Here is a 14,603-nt window from a genome sequence, read left to right as displayed (position 1 = left end):
ATGAGTCACAAGAAATTGTGCTACCTCCTGAATTGTCAACAGCATCTCCTGAAACTGCTCAATGCTTTTGGAAACTTCCCAATCCTGCAGTGCCCATCCATGTGGCCCTTATAGCTCCTCCTGAGACTGGGGATGCAGAGTCAGCAGTGAGAGAGCACGAGCCCAGCAGCTCTGACAGGTTCCCAACAGCCTGGCAAGCTCTCTGTGTAATCTGAAGCTCAAGAATAAAATGCATATGATGAAAAATCCTCCCTGCTTATCAGCCTTAGCTTTTGGATTGAGTATCAGTGCTCAGAGTGGCAATGAGCAGAGTGCAGAGAGCCAGGGAAGGTCAGAGCTGACTCATGCTCAGCAGGAATAGCAGATCTGATAAGCTGTCCCTCTCACCATGTGGAGCAGCAGCAGCACAGACGTGATGTGTGTAGGAAAGGTTAGCACATTGCACCTGGGTGAGTAAAGGTCCAAACACACCCAGATATGGACTGAGAGTAACAGGCCCAGGGGCACATCAATTGTAAGAGGGGAGAAGTGTTACTGTCAAATAGTTAAATGATTTTTCTCCTTCCCCATGTATCAAACAGATGGAAATTATGCTGGCATTTCATTCAAGACTTTAGGAAATTATCTGTAAGGCCAAAACTGCAAAGAGTTGCTGAAATGCCCATTTCACTGCTCAGCTGTTACAACAGGTCTTTGCTCTGGTTCAAACTGGTGTAGAGTGATAACAAGGATTAAAGATGTCACCTGAGACCTTGACCATCAGACAAGTACCTGTGAGCTCTGTTCTGCATCAATGTTAGCAATTTGCCCAGTGCAGTTAGAATTAGAGCTGCACTATGTTTATTTCATGTGCATTTTTACTCATAAGTAATATTTTTCATTTTTAAAGTATGGAATTAATACTATACACAGCATATTAGCTGTTGAAATTTCCATCTGCTTTCTACTCCAATGCAAAATGGAAAAAATAGTTTTATTTTTACAGAAATGGCAAAACAAAGATTGGGATTATTATTCAATGTCGTTTTCCTGGAAATAATATTCTGCTTATCATTCAGTGGTTAAATAAATTACAAAATTTGAGCTTTGTGAGAACTACCACATCATCAGGTCATCATCTCTAATTATACTCTCAAAGCCAGACATGGACTGAGGAGATGCACTGAGATCATTTCCATCATGATGGATAGGGAATGCATGACTTTGTTACAAATTAAGGCCAAGGCCAACTCTTCTCTCTTATGGTAGGTAGAGCAACTTTGTTATTAGGAAAAACCCAAAAACCAAAACCTTTCATTTTCCCTGCACTTTCTGTAACAAATGTTTTAATTTGGAAACAGTTAAGGTAGCATTGAAAACTAATACTGAAACCTGCTAGAAGGACTAAAAAGAAAAAAATCAAGACAGTGACTGCATCAGACAGCTGATAACAATCACAGTGATTGTGACCAAGTTCCAGATGCCAAAACTGTTTCAGCAGAAGATTCACGTACATGAAACATGACTTACAGGATCTGTAACAAGAAACATCAACAGAAGTGCTGGCTAGTCCTCAGGAACTAAATTAACATTTTGCATCAAACACAAAGGCCTGCTTTGTGTGTGTTGTAAGAGAAAATAATCCAGAGTTATTCTTCAAAATTTAAAGAACTAATTTGAAGTACAAACTAATCAAAGAATGGAGTTAAAGTTCATGTCTGAGAAAGCACAGTACTGAGCAATTTCTACAGTTAGAAAAAAGCCATTCCTGGTATGAAGATGCTGTGTGGTGTGAGTTAAGGGTAACTGCTGCAACCACAGCTCTGTTTAGCAGGGAGAGTCCAACTAGCTGGGGGCCAGGACTTTTCATTGCAGATTTCCAGGTTCCTGCCCTGCAGAGAACACCTGGGTTATCTCTGCTTTTTGTTTTCACTACATAAATAAATACTTAGTTACACTGTCAGAACAGTGACTTGTGCCAGGCTCCAAGGTCCTACTATCACTGGTAAAATGCTGCATTTGCTGTCCTTTAAAGCTTCACCCAGAAAATGGGTATCTCCTGTCTCACAGAGCAGGGTTAATCCTCCCCACACAAGCACAGAGGAAGCAGGCACTTGTAGCTGGAGATGGGGAACTACAGGAGGCATAACAAGCCACTGATGAAAGATGGAGCTTGGCTCTAAACATGAAACCACAGCCCAGGTCAGTAGGGGCTGAGAAACTGGAGGCTCAGTTATGTCCAAACTGATCAACAGAAATCACAGTGGTTATTTTCTGCATGAAGGCATTGACTGGCCCAGGAGATGAGGAATGAGCATAGCTGCCAGCTACTGACACAGGCAAGAAACTGCAGTGGCAGGTGGCTAGGCTGGCCCACACTGTGGAGGAAGGCAGAGCCCCTTCCCTCCAGTGAAAGGACAACAGTGAAGGAAAGGGGGAGGCTTCCATGCTCAGAAGTATCACTCCAAGGTCTGTCTGTTTTCCTCTGCTAAGTGTGAGTCCTTGCAGGCTGCAGAGCTGAGCTGCAGGAGCAGGACACTGGCCCAGGACAGCAGTGCCAGGCCCACACAGCCCTGAAGGAGAGCACACTTCCTCAATGGGCACTGGTAAAAACACTTTGGGAAAAGCTCCATGACACTTCCTACCCTCAGCCCCAACTTGGCATGTAACAGTGACACTGCCCAGAAGGCACAAATGTCAACAGCTCTCCCAGCCTCACTGGCACCACATTTAGGTAATAGATTAATGACTCTATGATACATCCTTTTATAAATCACACTGTGCATCTCAAATTCCAGTACCTACCAGCACCATCAGTGTTTGCTAGTACAGCTGGAGAGGGCTCCTGCATGGTTGTACAACACTTCATGTGTTGTAAAAGCCACAACTACCCAGCCAAAACAGAACAACTGAAACATTACATCAAAGGCTTTCCAGTGAGCTTTACTGCTGCCACTTTCCTGGAAACTACAGCCCTAGCTCAGCAGGGCAGTTCTTCTTTCTCTGGGCCTACTGTGCCCTTGATTTGAGACTTTCCATTCTTGGTTGTCTCCAGCTGTCACCTCCCTTGCCACAAGAAGCAGCAGTTATTTGACCTGCTGCATATTCCCAGGAAGACAAGTTAGTCTTCACTTCTTCACATTTTTCAAGGAGTATTTCCACTGATTTTTCATGCTGTTAACATCTCTGCAAATGGATTAGGCCAGGACCCTCCTCAAAACAGCACAAATTGTTAAAGCCATATTATTTCTTTATAATGTTGAAATTTGCTAAATTCACTTTAGAGAGTCCTCTTTTTAAACTTCCTTTCAGCTATGGTTAGAGAACCTCAGTCCCCACAGACCTGAAAGTGACTGATACTATCTTGAGGGAAGCAACACAATTATATATGTATATTTGAAGTATTGCACACATTGAGCACAGGCCATGCTAAGCTTCCCAAATGAAGCTGCTGTAACAAACAAGGCCATCAGCAAGTTGTCTCTAAGGCCACATGCCTGATAGATTGCTCCCCGTGTGTACCTTTGGAGAAGTTGAGCAACAGAGGTTGGTATAAGATTAATATTTGAAAGACTGAGGGAATGTTGGAGCTAAGCAGCTGGTCAGAGCACACAGCCATGGAAAACCTGCTCCCTTCTCTGCAAAATGCCTTCTCTCACCCCCCTGCCTGGCCCAGCACTGACAGCTCTCTCTGAGCTGCTTCCAGCCCCACAGGGACCCCGAGGATGGCCTGGCTGGGCAGTGCCTGCCCACATTCTCTGTGTGCAGGGTTTTACACGAGCTGGGAGCTTTGCTGTGGTCACCCTCAATGCTGCACAATGACAGGAAGGGCCTCCTTTCATCACCAGAGCAGAGTTCAGGCTTTGCAGTCTGTGGTGGAACAACCTTTCCTGAGTGCTGTGCAAAGACTTTCAGATAAACAGGTGCTGGCTCTGTCAGTGAGATACTCTGTTTTATCTGATGGCTGAATCCCTGCTAGAACAAGCACTAGGCCCATGTTAACAACTAGTTTTGTTCTCAAGAAGTGACAAACTCAGTGAGGAGGACAAGAACAGGACAGACTCTTCACAGATGTTGCTTGAAAACTTTTTTTGTGACTTCTGCCACCAGAATGAAAATAAATGAATCCTTTAACCTACCTCTACTACCTGTCAGTAACTAACAGCTTGTTGCAAACTGAACTAATAGAAGACATCTACAGGTTCTAAGGGCATCAGTCAGCATTGGAAAAGATCAGTCACTGCAATCTGCCCAGCATGTTACCTTCCTTCTAGCAAAGCAAAATACCATTTGTCACTGGCCCTCAAAACCTGGAAGTGAAAATACACTGACAAAGACAGGGTGACATTATACATGCAGCCTGAAGAGGAGGAGGAGAGCTGCTGTGACCACACAAACCCTGACCAGCCTCTCTGGCTGATTCAAGAAGCAATGGCCAGCCTTCACCAGATTGTTTCAGCTACACTTCTCCATTGAAAATCCCCAATATCCATCAGCTTGGAGAATTATCTTCATCATCTCAAAAGACTCCCAAAACCAATTCAGAAACCAAAGCAAAAATAAATTACTCAGTCTCCAGTTTCTCATTTCAGTAGTTTGACTGTTTAACCTAGGACCTCATTGATAAAAACCACACCTCTTACACCCTCCATGCACACACTGAATTTCTTTACTGCTCACTGTTGTCAGGTTTTCACTGTCAGACTGACACTCTCAGTACTAAGCAGTTAAAAGTAAAGTAAGTAACAAGTAAGCAGTTAAAAGTAAGCAGTTACAGGAAACTTAATAGTTATGGCCTTCCTGAGAGGGAAGGGAATGGAAAACAAATTAACAAACAAACCTCAACCCCTCTCCCATTAAAAGGAGTCTTCTCAGTAACTCTAAAAATTAAATAGCTGAGAGTGAAAAAAAAAAAATTCCAAACATCATCAGCTGAGGTGTTTTAATGGAGCTCATGACTGGCCCTTGAGAAAGGGTGATGGCACATACACAGTCATGTATGGAAACCAATTGCCACACATTGGGAAAGAAGCCAACCCGTGTACAGCCCTAATTTAGCTATTTGCATATTAAAACAAAAATTAGAGGGTTGGACACTGAATGGGAAGCAGCCATCCTCACCCAGAGCACTGGATGTTGCTGAGAGACTGAGTACCCAGTACCCCGGGTACCCAGTTCACAACCCCAGCAGTGTTTCATGGTTAAACATGGTAACAGTTGGTAATTACACCTGTAATTAATACCTGCAGATAAGCCTTTATACATTAAAGACTATCTACAAGCATTAACCAGTGCAACTGAAGATCTGAGAGGTAAAAAGCCTTTCAGGAATACATGATCCTTTTTTTGTAGGCACATATGAACAAGTGATGTCAGTGCTTGGAGCCAGCTGAAAACAACAGTGCTGTGGAGTGCTGCTCAAAGCAACAGGACAAGTGGAAGTGCTGTGTCTGACAGCACCACAGGCTCCTGTTCCCAGCTGGCTCTGAGAACGGGCATGGGAACTCAAATCTAAAGCACGGACACAGGAGACACCCATCTACAAAAGACAACACAAACATACCTTTTGTTGTCCTAGTTGCAAGAAAAGAAACAGAAAAAACAGTTAGCACAATTAATCTAAAGAAAAAACCCAAAAAAACTACAAAAAATTCCTATCCAAAGTGCAGTCTTTGTCAAGGTGTGTGTTGCTATTGCAGTATATTGTAACTGATCCAGGCTATCACAGGCAGAAGGAAGCAGCAAATATCCCCAGGGTCAGCTTTTAGAATCACTGGTGTCATCAGTACGACCTTACCTTCCCAGCTCTTCCCCAATTTCATAAACGTCCTCCACCTTCTGTTGCTTGAAGAAAGCCATACTTGGTCTCTCATTGATACTCAAGGATGATGCAACTAGAATATTAACAAAGAATGGCATTCATTACATCTTGCAAGAGGCTGAGTCTCAGTAACAAACATTTGTGGTACTGGCACTTTGAATCCATTGCAGCTCATTCATGACCAAAGTTACCACTGGTCAGTCAAAATAACTAATTCAGCCAAATAGTGAGGGCTCAAATCTGAAAAGAGGTGAGCACCTTTAAGTGAAGGAGATTCTTGGCCAGCACTGATGTACCCAAGAACACAACTAACTGGAAGCACAGAACATACCAAGAAACACAAACATGATGAAAGGAAAATTGATTAATTATTTACAAAGTTCTGGACAATAAAGCCTCCACACTGCACCAAAGCAAGCAAGCACAAAAAGTAGCATTACAGACTCCCTCGGACAGATCCTCAGCCAGGGAGGCCAGGAGGCAGAGCTGCCTTGTCCTCAGGTCAGGCAGTGCTCCTGAAGCACACAGGCAGGACAGCACACAGACATCTCAACTGCTGCTGGAAAAAAGTGCCCATTCCATCTCCAGAGCTTTCAGCACATCTCCCATCATGCACAGTAGGTGCCTCAAATGAGAAGAACACCAGCAGCATCTGCTACAGGTGTTGCTCTGTGTAACTGTGCAGTTTGTGTCCTGAACACAATCTTTTAAACTGATATCTCTGTGACCAGCTTCACACTGGTGCACTGGAGCATCTGTGCATTACACTGGGCTGCTTCTGTGAGAGGAGCAGATGAGAACTCACAGAATTCCTTGGGATACACCTCCACAGCAATGGATGTTATGGGAACAGAACAGATTTGAACAGAGCAATTGGCCAGTCAGGTCATGAACTATTTGCTGTTTCCTGTGGAGACGAACGCTGGCATGATGCCAATAGCCCAAATATCCACTGTTTAGATCAGAACATGTAAAATAGCTGTAGCACAACAAAATCTAATTGCATTGAGACATACAGTTATTCTCACACATCTCTACACTCAACAGCATATCTTGTCAATGTAATGGGCTTTGTTTGCTTTATGAATCCCAGATGCTGCTTCCTTCAGATGCACTGGGGACTTCCAAGTTCCTTATCTCTATACAGCTGCTGCAGATTTCTAAATTGCAATCACTGGCAACTGACTGGTGCATATTGTGAAGCATATTTCACAAGCAAATAAAGCTCCATTTTGATCCTTTAGAAATAAGTTCAATTCAGTGTTGCAAGAAGATTCAGCAGACCTATAAAACAGGACTAAGTATCAAAGAGCAATTGCAGCATTCCTGACAAACTGAAAGGCACACAAATTAAAGATTTTTCTCAAAAAAAAGCAGGTATTTTGAGAGAAAATACATTGTAAAAATCTAACAATTCCTCAATACATACCCAAGCTGTCATCATTCACTCACCTCAAAAAAAAGATTGGTTGCTTTGTTTGCCCCAGCCCTTTTTACAGAGCACTGGCTTCTAATATATGGGTGCTCAAACACCTGCTCAAACCCCAGTTTCAAAGCTCTTTAATGGAGACAAATGCACCTCCCTTGCCCTCCTGTGTAACAGTGTTTTAGCAATGATCTCTCTTTTTGGGCTACCCAAGGCAAGCAAGAGACACCACACAGGATGTGACACTGAAGCCCAGGGTAACCACCACATTAATGAAATACATTGTAGAAACCAACACTTGCATTGGTGAGCATGGATGCACTGCAATGTGTGTTATTATTTTTCCACATTCTATCCTGGTTTTGTTGATATTTTCATCATTTTTCAAGGTGAAGCCAGGTGAACTGTTCTGTTAACTCTGTTGCTCAATAATTTCATTCCTAAAATCATGTTCATGCTTGAGATGAAAATGTCTATTTTACTTTCCAATGAAAATAAGCAACTCAAATTTCACTTTGTAAGCAAATTACAGAGTGATTTATGCAAAGTGAAAAATACTTGATGTATTCCTCAAGTAACCTTTCATCATCTGACCGAAAGATCATCGACCACTATTGCTCAGATCTTGAAACTACAGGCAATAAATGCTTCAGTCATATTTACAAGAATGAGGACATCTCTGAGCTATTTGATTCTTACTAAGTTTATATAATATTGCTTGCTATTGTTCAAAGCAGAATTTTTTAAGTGTTGGCCGCGTTCAGCCTTTACAGAGTTCAAAAAAGCAAGCAAAGGACAAAGCCAAGCCTTGCTGAAAACCCAAACCTTTTGCTCACCCTGAATTGCAAAATTACATTCTGAGCACACACAAGTGCAGGAAAATGCCCAGGTAAGAAGAGATGCTGCTGAGACTTGCCCAAAGACTTGAAATCCCCCAGGCTGACTACTCCCTTCGTCAGAATCCAAGGTACACGGTTATAAACAACACAAATTCAAATGCACCTAAGAAGTCATTGTTTTAAGAGAGTTCATTGCCATTCAGAAGAGCAAGTTAAAAAGATTGCTTTGAGAGGGGGGGACCCACCCAAAGTGCCTCTGTGAACACAGTCACTTCATGTTTGATTGACAAGTTCACTCATTTCTCAGCATGCTCCAAAGAACACAGCTGATTCTGTGCGTGAGTAGAATCCATGCAAAAATAACCAGGAAATTCTCATCCCTTCTGCTGATCTCTTACACCCATTTCTGCAGAGATCTGAGCACTGGAGTTCAATCTCCCACAAAGAACCCATTCAAGCCCAGAGTTCTGTTTTTGAAGGCTGAAGACAAACCTGTTGCACAACATTCAGACCCCAGTGGCACCTCTGACTGCTGGTGTTTCCCACGTCTATCACTTCATGTTATCCTGTCCTGCCTTCCACAGATATCCCTCCCTGGCTCCCACCCAACAGTCACACTAAGCAAATGCCCAAAATAGATCATGCACTTGATGATCCAAAGCAACTGTCATTAGCACAGCACTAGAGGGTAAGCCAAGGAAATATAACCTTCACACACTCAAAATTCATCTGAAATAGAAGTGCCATTCCAAAGCATGAATGTTACCCTTCTCTCACCTTTGGAAATGAAGGTGATTTCACTTTCAAAGGTTTCTTACACTGTAAGGTTTTTGTTGGACACCATTACAAATACAGAGCACAAGTACATCCAAGCAGGAATGAGAGCCTTATTTTTTTTTCTAGTCAGGTGGTGCTTTTTCTATGGTGGCCAGTGAAGGCAGGCAGAATTAGAGATGGACAGACATTCTTCTTGGACTCAGACAAAAATGTTGTTCAGGATCTGAGGAAAAAGCAACAGCCAACTTTTTTTCCTGCTACACACCTTAAGCTAACACTTAGGGGCATGTGCCCAAACAATACCACAACCCAGTGAGTCAGGGCCATTCCCATCACTTAAGAGCTTCATTAAACCCAGGGTGATGAAGGTATGGGCTTCAGTGAGTTCTGAATCAGACAGAGCTTAATTGCTCCAAGGAAACCTCAGCAGAGGAGATGAGCTTCTGTGTCATTCCACAGAACATGCCACATCCATTCCCCAGCCATCCCACACCGGGCCCACCTCTCCTCTCATCGTCTCTTTGCTCTGGGATTCCTCACAGTTCCTCTCAAGAGGAGCAGAAGAAAGTAATTTCTAGTTTTCTTCTCTGATGAAGTTTACCCTGCACAAGTTAAGTTATTAGCCCCTCATTACCAAATTATGTGACAACCAGTGACTGGTCTATACACACCAAACCCACGTTAAACGTCCACCCACCAGTAAACAAGAGCAGAATACGGAAATCAGAGGCGAGAACAAAACTGCTGGAGCACTTCTCTTGCCAACAGCCTGGCTTTTTTTTTACCTAGGGTTTCTTCTGTCCTAAGGAAGCCAGTTTCAAGTGACTGAGGTAACAGCTGAATAATCTGACTTTCTCAAGTACACCTGACACGAGCTGAATCATTAAACCCTTTGCCAAACTCAGAAGCATTCCCCTGGCATGCTTTTATATTACAAAACATTAGTTACACTAAAGCAAAAGCCCAAACCCATTAGAACAGACCAAAGTAAAAACCTCCCATACGAACTGTTTTATAATACTGAAAAATGACCAAAACTAAATTAGAATCAAAACCAGACTGTTTTAAATTAATGATCTGGGAAATAAAGGGGGAAAAAAAATAAACAAACAGAAAAACCAAACCCATTAAACAAATTGAAGTTATATTGTCTTCTAGTTTTGTTGTTTTATGCTAAAAGCAAAGAGATTTTTATAAGCATTAAAGTATTTTCTTCTTTCACTTTCATTCCTTTTTTCACCTTTCTTTCTCTTTTATCCCACAAAAGACTAAGCAATTCCAACAGCAAAAAACCCCCAAACAACCCAAGTGCGTTTTACCTTCTACTTCCAAATAAGCGTAGCACAGTTAAAAGTTCTATCAGTTTCAGCAAATCCTTATTTTCACTGAAACACTTTCAAAAGTAGCCTAAAACTTCTTCTGCCAGGAAATTAAGGCAACTATTACTACTGTGTGTCTATAAAGAACACAAAACACACCGACCATCTGAGCATTCAATCCCAGTGATATGGAATCACTGCTCCTGCCACTAACTCGCAAGGGCTCTGTTTCTGACCCCCCAAATTTACCCTGCAGTAATTACATGTGCAGCGATTGACCCAAGGCTATTTCCAAGCCTCAGCTTCAAGCGCACGTACAAACCACATTGGCTCTGCAGCTGATTCCAGCTGCCAGCCCAGCGCAGGGATCCCAAAGCCCGGCGTGCCCGGGCGATGAGCTGGGTGGGAGCACAGCCCGGACGGCCGCGCAGGGCGCAGGGGAAGCCCGCAAGGCCAGGCACGCTGGCTTGGCACGGGCAGAGCCTGTCCCCGTCCCTGAGGCGCCTTCCAGGATTACTGCTGCACATCATTCACAGCACTGCCCCAAAGTCAAGGGAAACCTGCCTCTGCGATCTCTGTTTCTTGCACAATTGAAAGGCACAGGAAAGCCTGAAACCAGCTGATGTTTCAAAAAAGGGCCAGCGATGAGCTTTTACCTCACGCATTAAGCAGGTGAGCACTGTGACTTTGGTCCTTTTGCAGCTGGTGACTGATCAGTCAAAGCAGGAGCAATTGCCACACATTTTCACTCTCTAACTCACATCTTCCTTCTTCGACTGTCCCCTACACGCATGCAGGCCAGCCAAACCCGTCCCCTCCACCGCGCTGTGCTGCTCCAGGACCCCCGGCTCACTGGCCAGAGGAACAGGTGTAGAGAAACCCAAGTGAAGCTGCTTGAGGGAAAAGGCAGGAAGAAACTTGCGGGTAAACGATGGAAGTTGAGCACAGCATTCGCTGAATGTCCCCGATGGCCTCGGACGGCAGCCCCGCCAGACCGAGCGGCTTGTAACACCAACAGGGGCACTTGTGGCACCGCGGGACTGCCCGGCCCCTGTGGGACCTGCCGGGGACAGCTGCTCGTGGCGGGGATGCTGCGGGGAGCTGCCTTTGCCCCGGCTGGCGGCTGCGGGCACACACAGCGCCAGCGCAGACGCCCTGAGGGTCCGCACGCCCCAGCCCCGCGGGACGGACCCGCCGGCGGCCCCGGAGCTGCCCGGCCAGAGGGGCTGCACAACCGCGACCCCTCACAGGCGGGACACGGAGCGGGAGCGCCCTGAGGGGGCTCAGCGTAAGGGACAGACCCAGAGGAACACGGAGAAGGGAACCTGCCAGCTGAGGGGGCAGCACCCACTTACCGCGTCCGCCGGGCTCCCGGAGCGCGCAGGGTCGGGCCGGGCCGGGCGGAGGAGCCGCAGGGCCCCGCCCGCCGCGGGCCCTGAGGGACGGGCTCGGCTCCGCGCCCCGCCCAGGGCAGCCCCGTGAGGAGAGGGCGGGCGGGGACGGGCCGGGCTGGCTGCAGGGGCAGCGGGACCATCGCTCCGGCCGCAGCGATGCTGTCTATGGCAGTGTGGGGTAATGCAGCCTGCGGGGCACCCAGAACCACCCCGACCGTGCCACACCTGCACCGCCCCTGATGGGATGCAGACACCTCAAGCTGGGCCGGTCCAAAGCCTTCCAGTTCAACGCAGCTCACCCAGGCTCACCGGGGAACATCTCAGATGTAGAATCCCATTTCCTTGCTTTAGTACATACAGGATATGTGAAAGCAGTACTAAGAAAATAAGTCTGAGAAGGCAAATCCAATGGAGAGGCACTTGAGTTGTATAAACCTTCTTTCTGTATTCTCTACAAGCTAAAACACAAGCCTAGATTTGGTTACTGCATGGTCTGAAACTCACCATTACCCAGTGAAATTGCCGATTGTTTCAAGAGACCGCTGTGACAAAGAACAGCACAGGCTCTCCGATCTCACCGTGCAGCTCAATTAATACTGTAACATGCACTACTGTAACAAACCTCTGCCATGCTGCTTCCCATGCTGCCGTAGTGCTAGTGTTGCCTTCCAACAATGACATCCTTCATCCGTGAACTCTCCTATCATAAAGACATCCCCAAAACCTGTAAAACTAGATTTTCTTCGGCTTTATTTGACACACAGTTATCACAGTAAACATTCTTAGGTCTCCTTACATTTTTTCTGGGCAAGTTATTATCTGTCATTTGCTGATGAATAAAAAAGTGGGATTGTTCACATGTTCAAAATAAATTACAAGCACCAGATTGCCCACTCTTCCAATCCCCTATGTGATTAAGGTAACACAATGGCAATGTCAAATTATCACACATAAATAAGCAGGATGTTTTCCTCTGCAGTATGGTATGAATAAATTTAAGAGTGAGTTATTCTAGGCAAGTACCTAAAGGCAGTGATTTTCATTATCACAGTTAAAAAGAAACTTGGCTTGTCCCAAGTCAAGAGGATGAACTGTGCCCCTGATTGCCTGCCCTGGGAGTGGTGTTCACAGCCCACACGTTCCACCCAGCTCTTCCAACTCCAAAAGGAAAGTGGCTGCATCTGATACTACACAGGGTGGAGAACAGGAAATGGGAGCAATAGTAAATGTTTCAAAGGGCAGTGGAAGCATTCAGAACTCTCTCAACGTGAAATACAGATATTTAATTTCTCATCTTTAGTTCCTCAACAGGATATGATCACGTGGAAGTCACAGCAATCATACTACAAAATTCTCAGAGCAAAAGGGCACATGAGGAAGGCCACCACTTTTGTTTGCTTCTAGTTGCAAGGAAGGGAACAAAACACCCTGAGAGGCTACAGCTGCTTTTCAAACAGCAACAAGCTCTCCCTAGACCAAGAATATACTCACTGTGAATAAAGGTTTCCAAGAGCAGTGAAGGTAGATTGAATCCCACCCCTGTTGCCATGTCCATAGGGTTTGCAAGCCCAAATACAAGTTCTGCCTAAGAAGGATGTTGCACTTTCATGCTTCTGTTATTCACCCTTAAAACACTAACTCAAGGCTTCTTTGTAACATCTTTGGATGAAGGTAAAAGCCTTTAGTGCATACAGGGAAAGAAAGACAACTCAAACCTGAGCAGTGTTTCAAGCAGAGAGCACCAGCAAACACTGCAGCCACACATTTGCCAGCCTCCTTTAGAAGTGACAAAGTAGGAAACCCACATCTTATGGGTTCCAAACATGTTCCAAGGGGGGAGTTCCAGGATTAAAAACCAGAAGAACACCACCTGCACTTTTTAAAACAGGCAAATAGAAAAATTCCACAGTTTAATCACCAATCACAGTGCCTGAAGACATCACTGATTCCATTCATGAGCTCAAACCTGACATCTGAGGGGCAACTCACTGCACAACCTAGCAGCTTTGTACATACCAAAGGGACACTGCATTTGAGAAAGGCAGAATGCAGCTGCTCAAGACCAGGGGAATCTGAGTTGGCCAAAGTCATCGTCATTTACCAGTCATATTCTAATATTGAATGTTATAATTACTGGAGAGATATATTTTTAATAACTGTGTTTTTAAAAATCACATTCAGTATATAGTCCTGAGTTTTGCTTTCTAGTCTCATGGTCTGAAAAGCTGGCACTACAGGTGGGCATCCTTGAACTGAAGACAAATGTGGCTTTTACAGCTGATAATCACAGTGAAAACACTACTCTGCTAACTTCTGATGGAACCTTTTACCTTGTTATCCAGGGGGAAGTTTCCAAAGCAGAGCACACCCTTCCTTTGCATTATCTGAGGCAACGTACTTCATGTGTGGGAATTCTTAAAGCTTCAGCACTACATGGATTCTGCTTTCTGTTGAGGTCAAGGAGCTGCAGATAAGAAAGCTATGTTTAGCACTTCTGAAAACCCCAGAGAAGGAACACCTGATACCTTGTAATACCAGCAGATTCAGAGTGTTCTCTGTGTCCCTAAGGCAGCCAGAGCAGTGAGACTCTGCAGGTATTTGCTCTTAGTTCAGAGCAGGCCAGCTGTGTTTATACTGAGTTATGCATTTTTTAGGAACCGGGTTTTTAACATTCATCAGCCACACTCACATCCGTACTGCAATCCCACTGAAAGCAGATGCTTCAAATCTTGTTCTAAGGAGCAAATGGGAGTCTCAGCTGTTCTCTGCAGGCCCCAGCAGCTGCTCAGGGCAACACAACCTACTCAAGCCAAACATGCCAAGTATCCATGGGAGGACATTGCTCCCCCTGCACTCTCTTCCCAGAATTTTCTGTTTATTTCTCTGGCTTAAAATTTTCAGCCTACAGCACACAAGGTCTTTAGGCCATAGTTGTGCTCTGCCTCAACTGCTGATCCCTATCCTGTTTTGCAACCCCTTTGAACAGATTTCCAGCTGTGCCAATATCTACTCCTATAACAGCTTGCCATTCTGTAGCAGAGCCAGAGG

General features: G+C 44.9%; 1 protein-coding gene across 3 annotated transcripts in view; it reads right to left on the bottom strand.

Moving 5' to 3' along the window:
• Positions 1-11,568, bottom strand: part of DAPK2 (death associated protein kinase 2) — a 34,569-nt gene extending 23,001 nt beyond the window's left edge. For 2 of the 3 annotated variants that reach the window (XM_064722413.1, XM_064722410.1), the window contains exons 1-2: positions 10,818-11,462; positions 5,777-5,873 (exon numbers count right to left, since the gene is read on the bottom strand). In XM_064722413.1, the coding sequence (XP_064578483.1) occupies positions 5,777-5,838 (62 nt within the window). In that variant the 5' untranslated portion in view covers positions 5,839-5,873; positions 10,818-11,462. Of the gene's footprint in view, positions 1-5,776; positions 5,874-10,817; positions 11,463-11,516 lie in introns of those variants that run through there. The other variant, XM_064722412.1, reaches the window with a different exon arrangement.
• Positions 11,569-14,603: the final 3,035 nt, after the last annotated feature.

The sequence above is a fragment of the Zonotrichia leucophrys genome, chromosome 10 (assembly GCF_028769735.1).
Source record: "Zonotrichia leucophrys gambelii isolate GWCS_2022_RI chromosome 10, RI_Zleu_2.0, whole genome shotgun sequence".
Taxonomy (NCBI): Eukaryota; Metazoa; Chordata; class Aves; order Passeriformes; family Passerellidae; genus Zonotrichia; species Zonotrichia leucophrys.
Note: the sequence above shows the minus strand (reverse complement) of the source record. Positions and strands in the feature narration are given on the sequence as shown.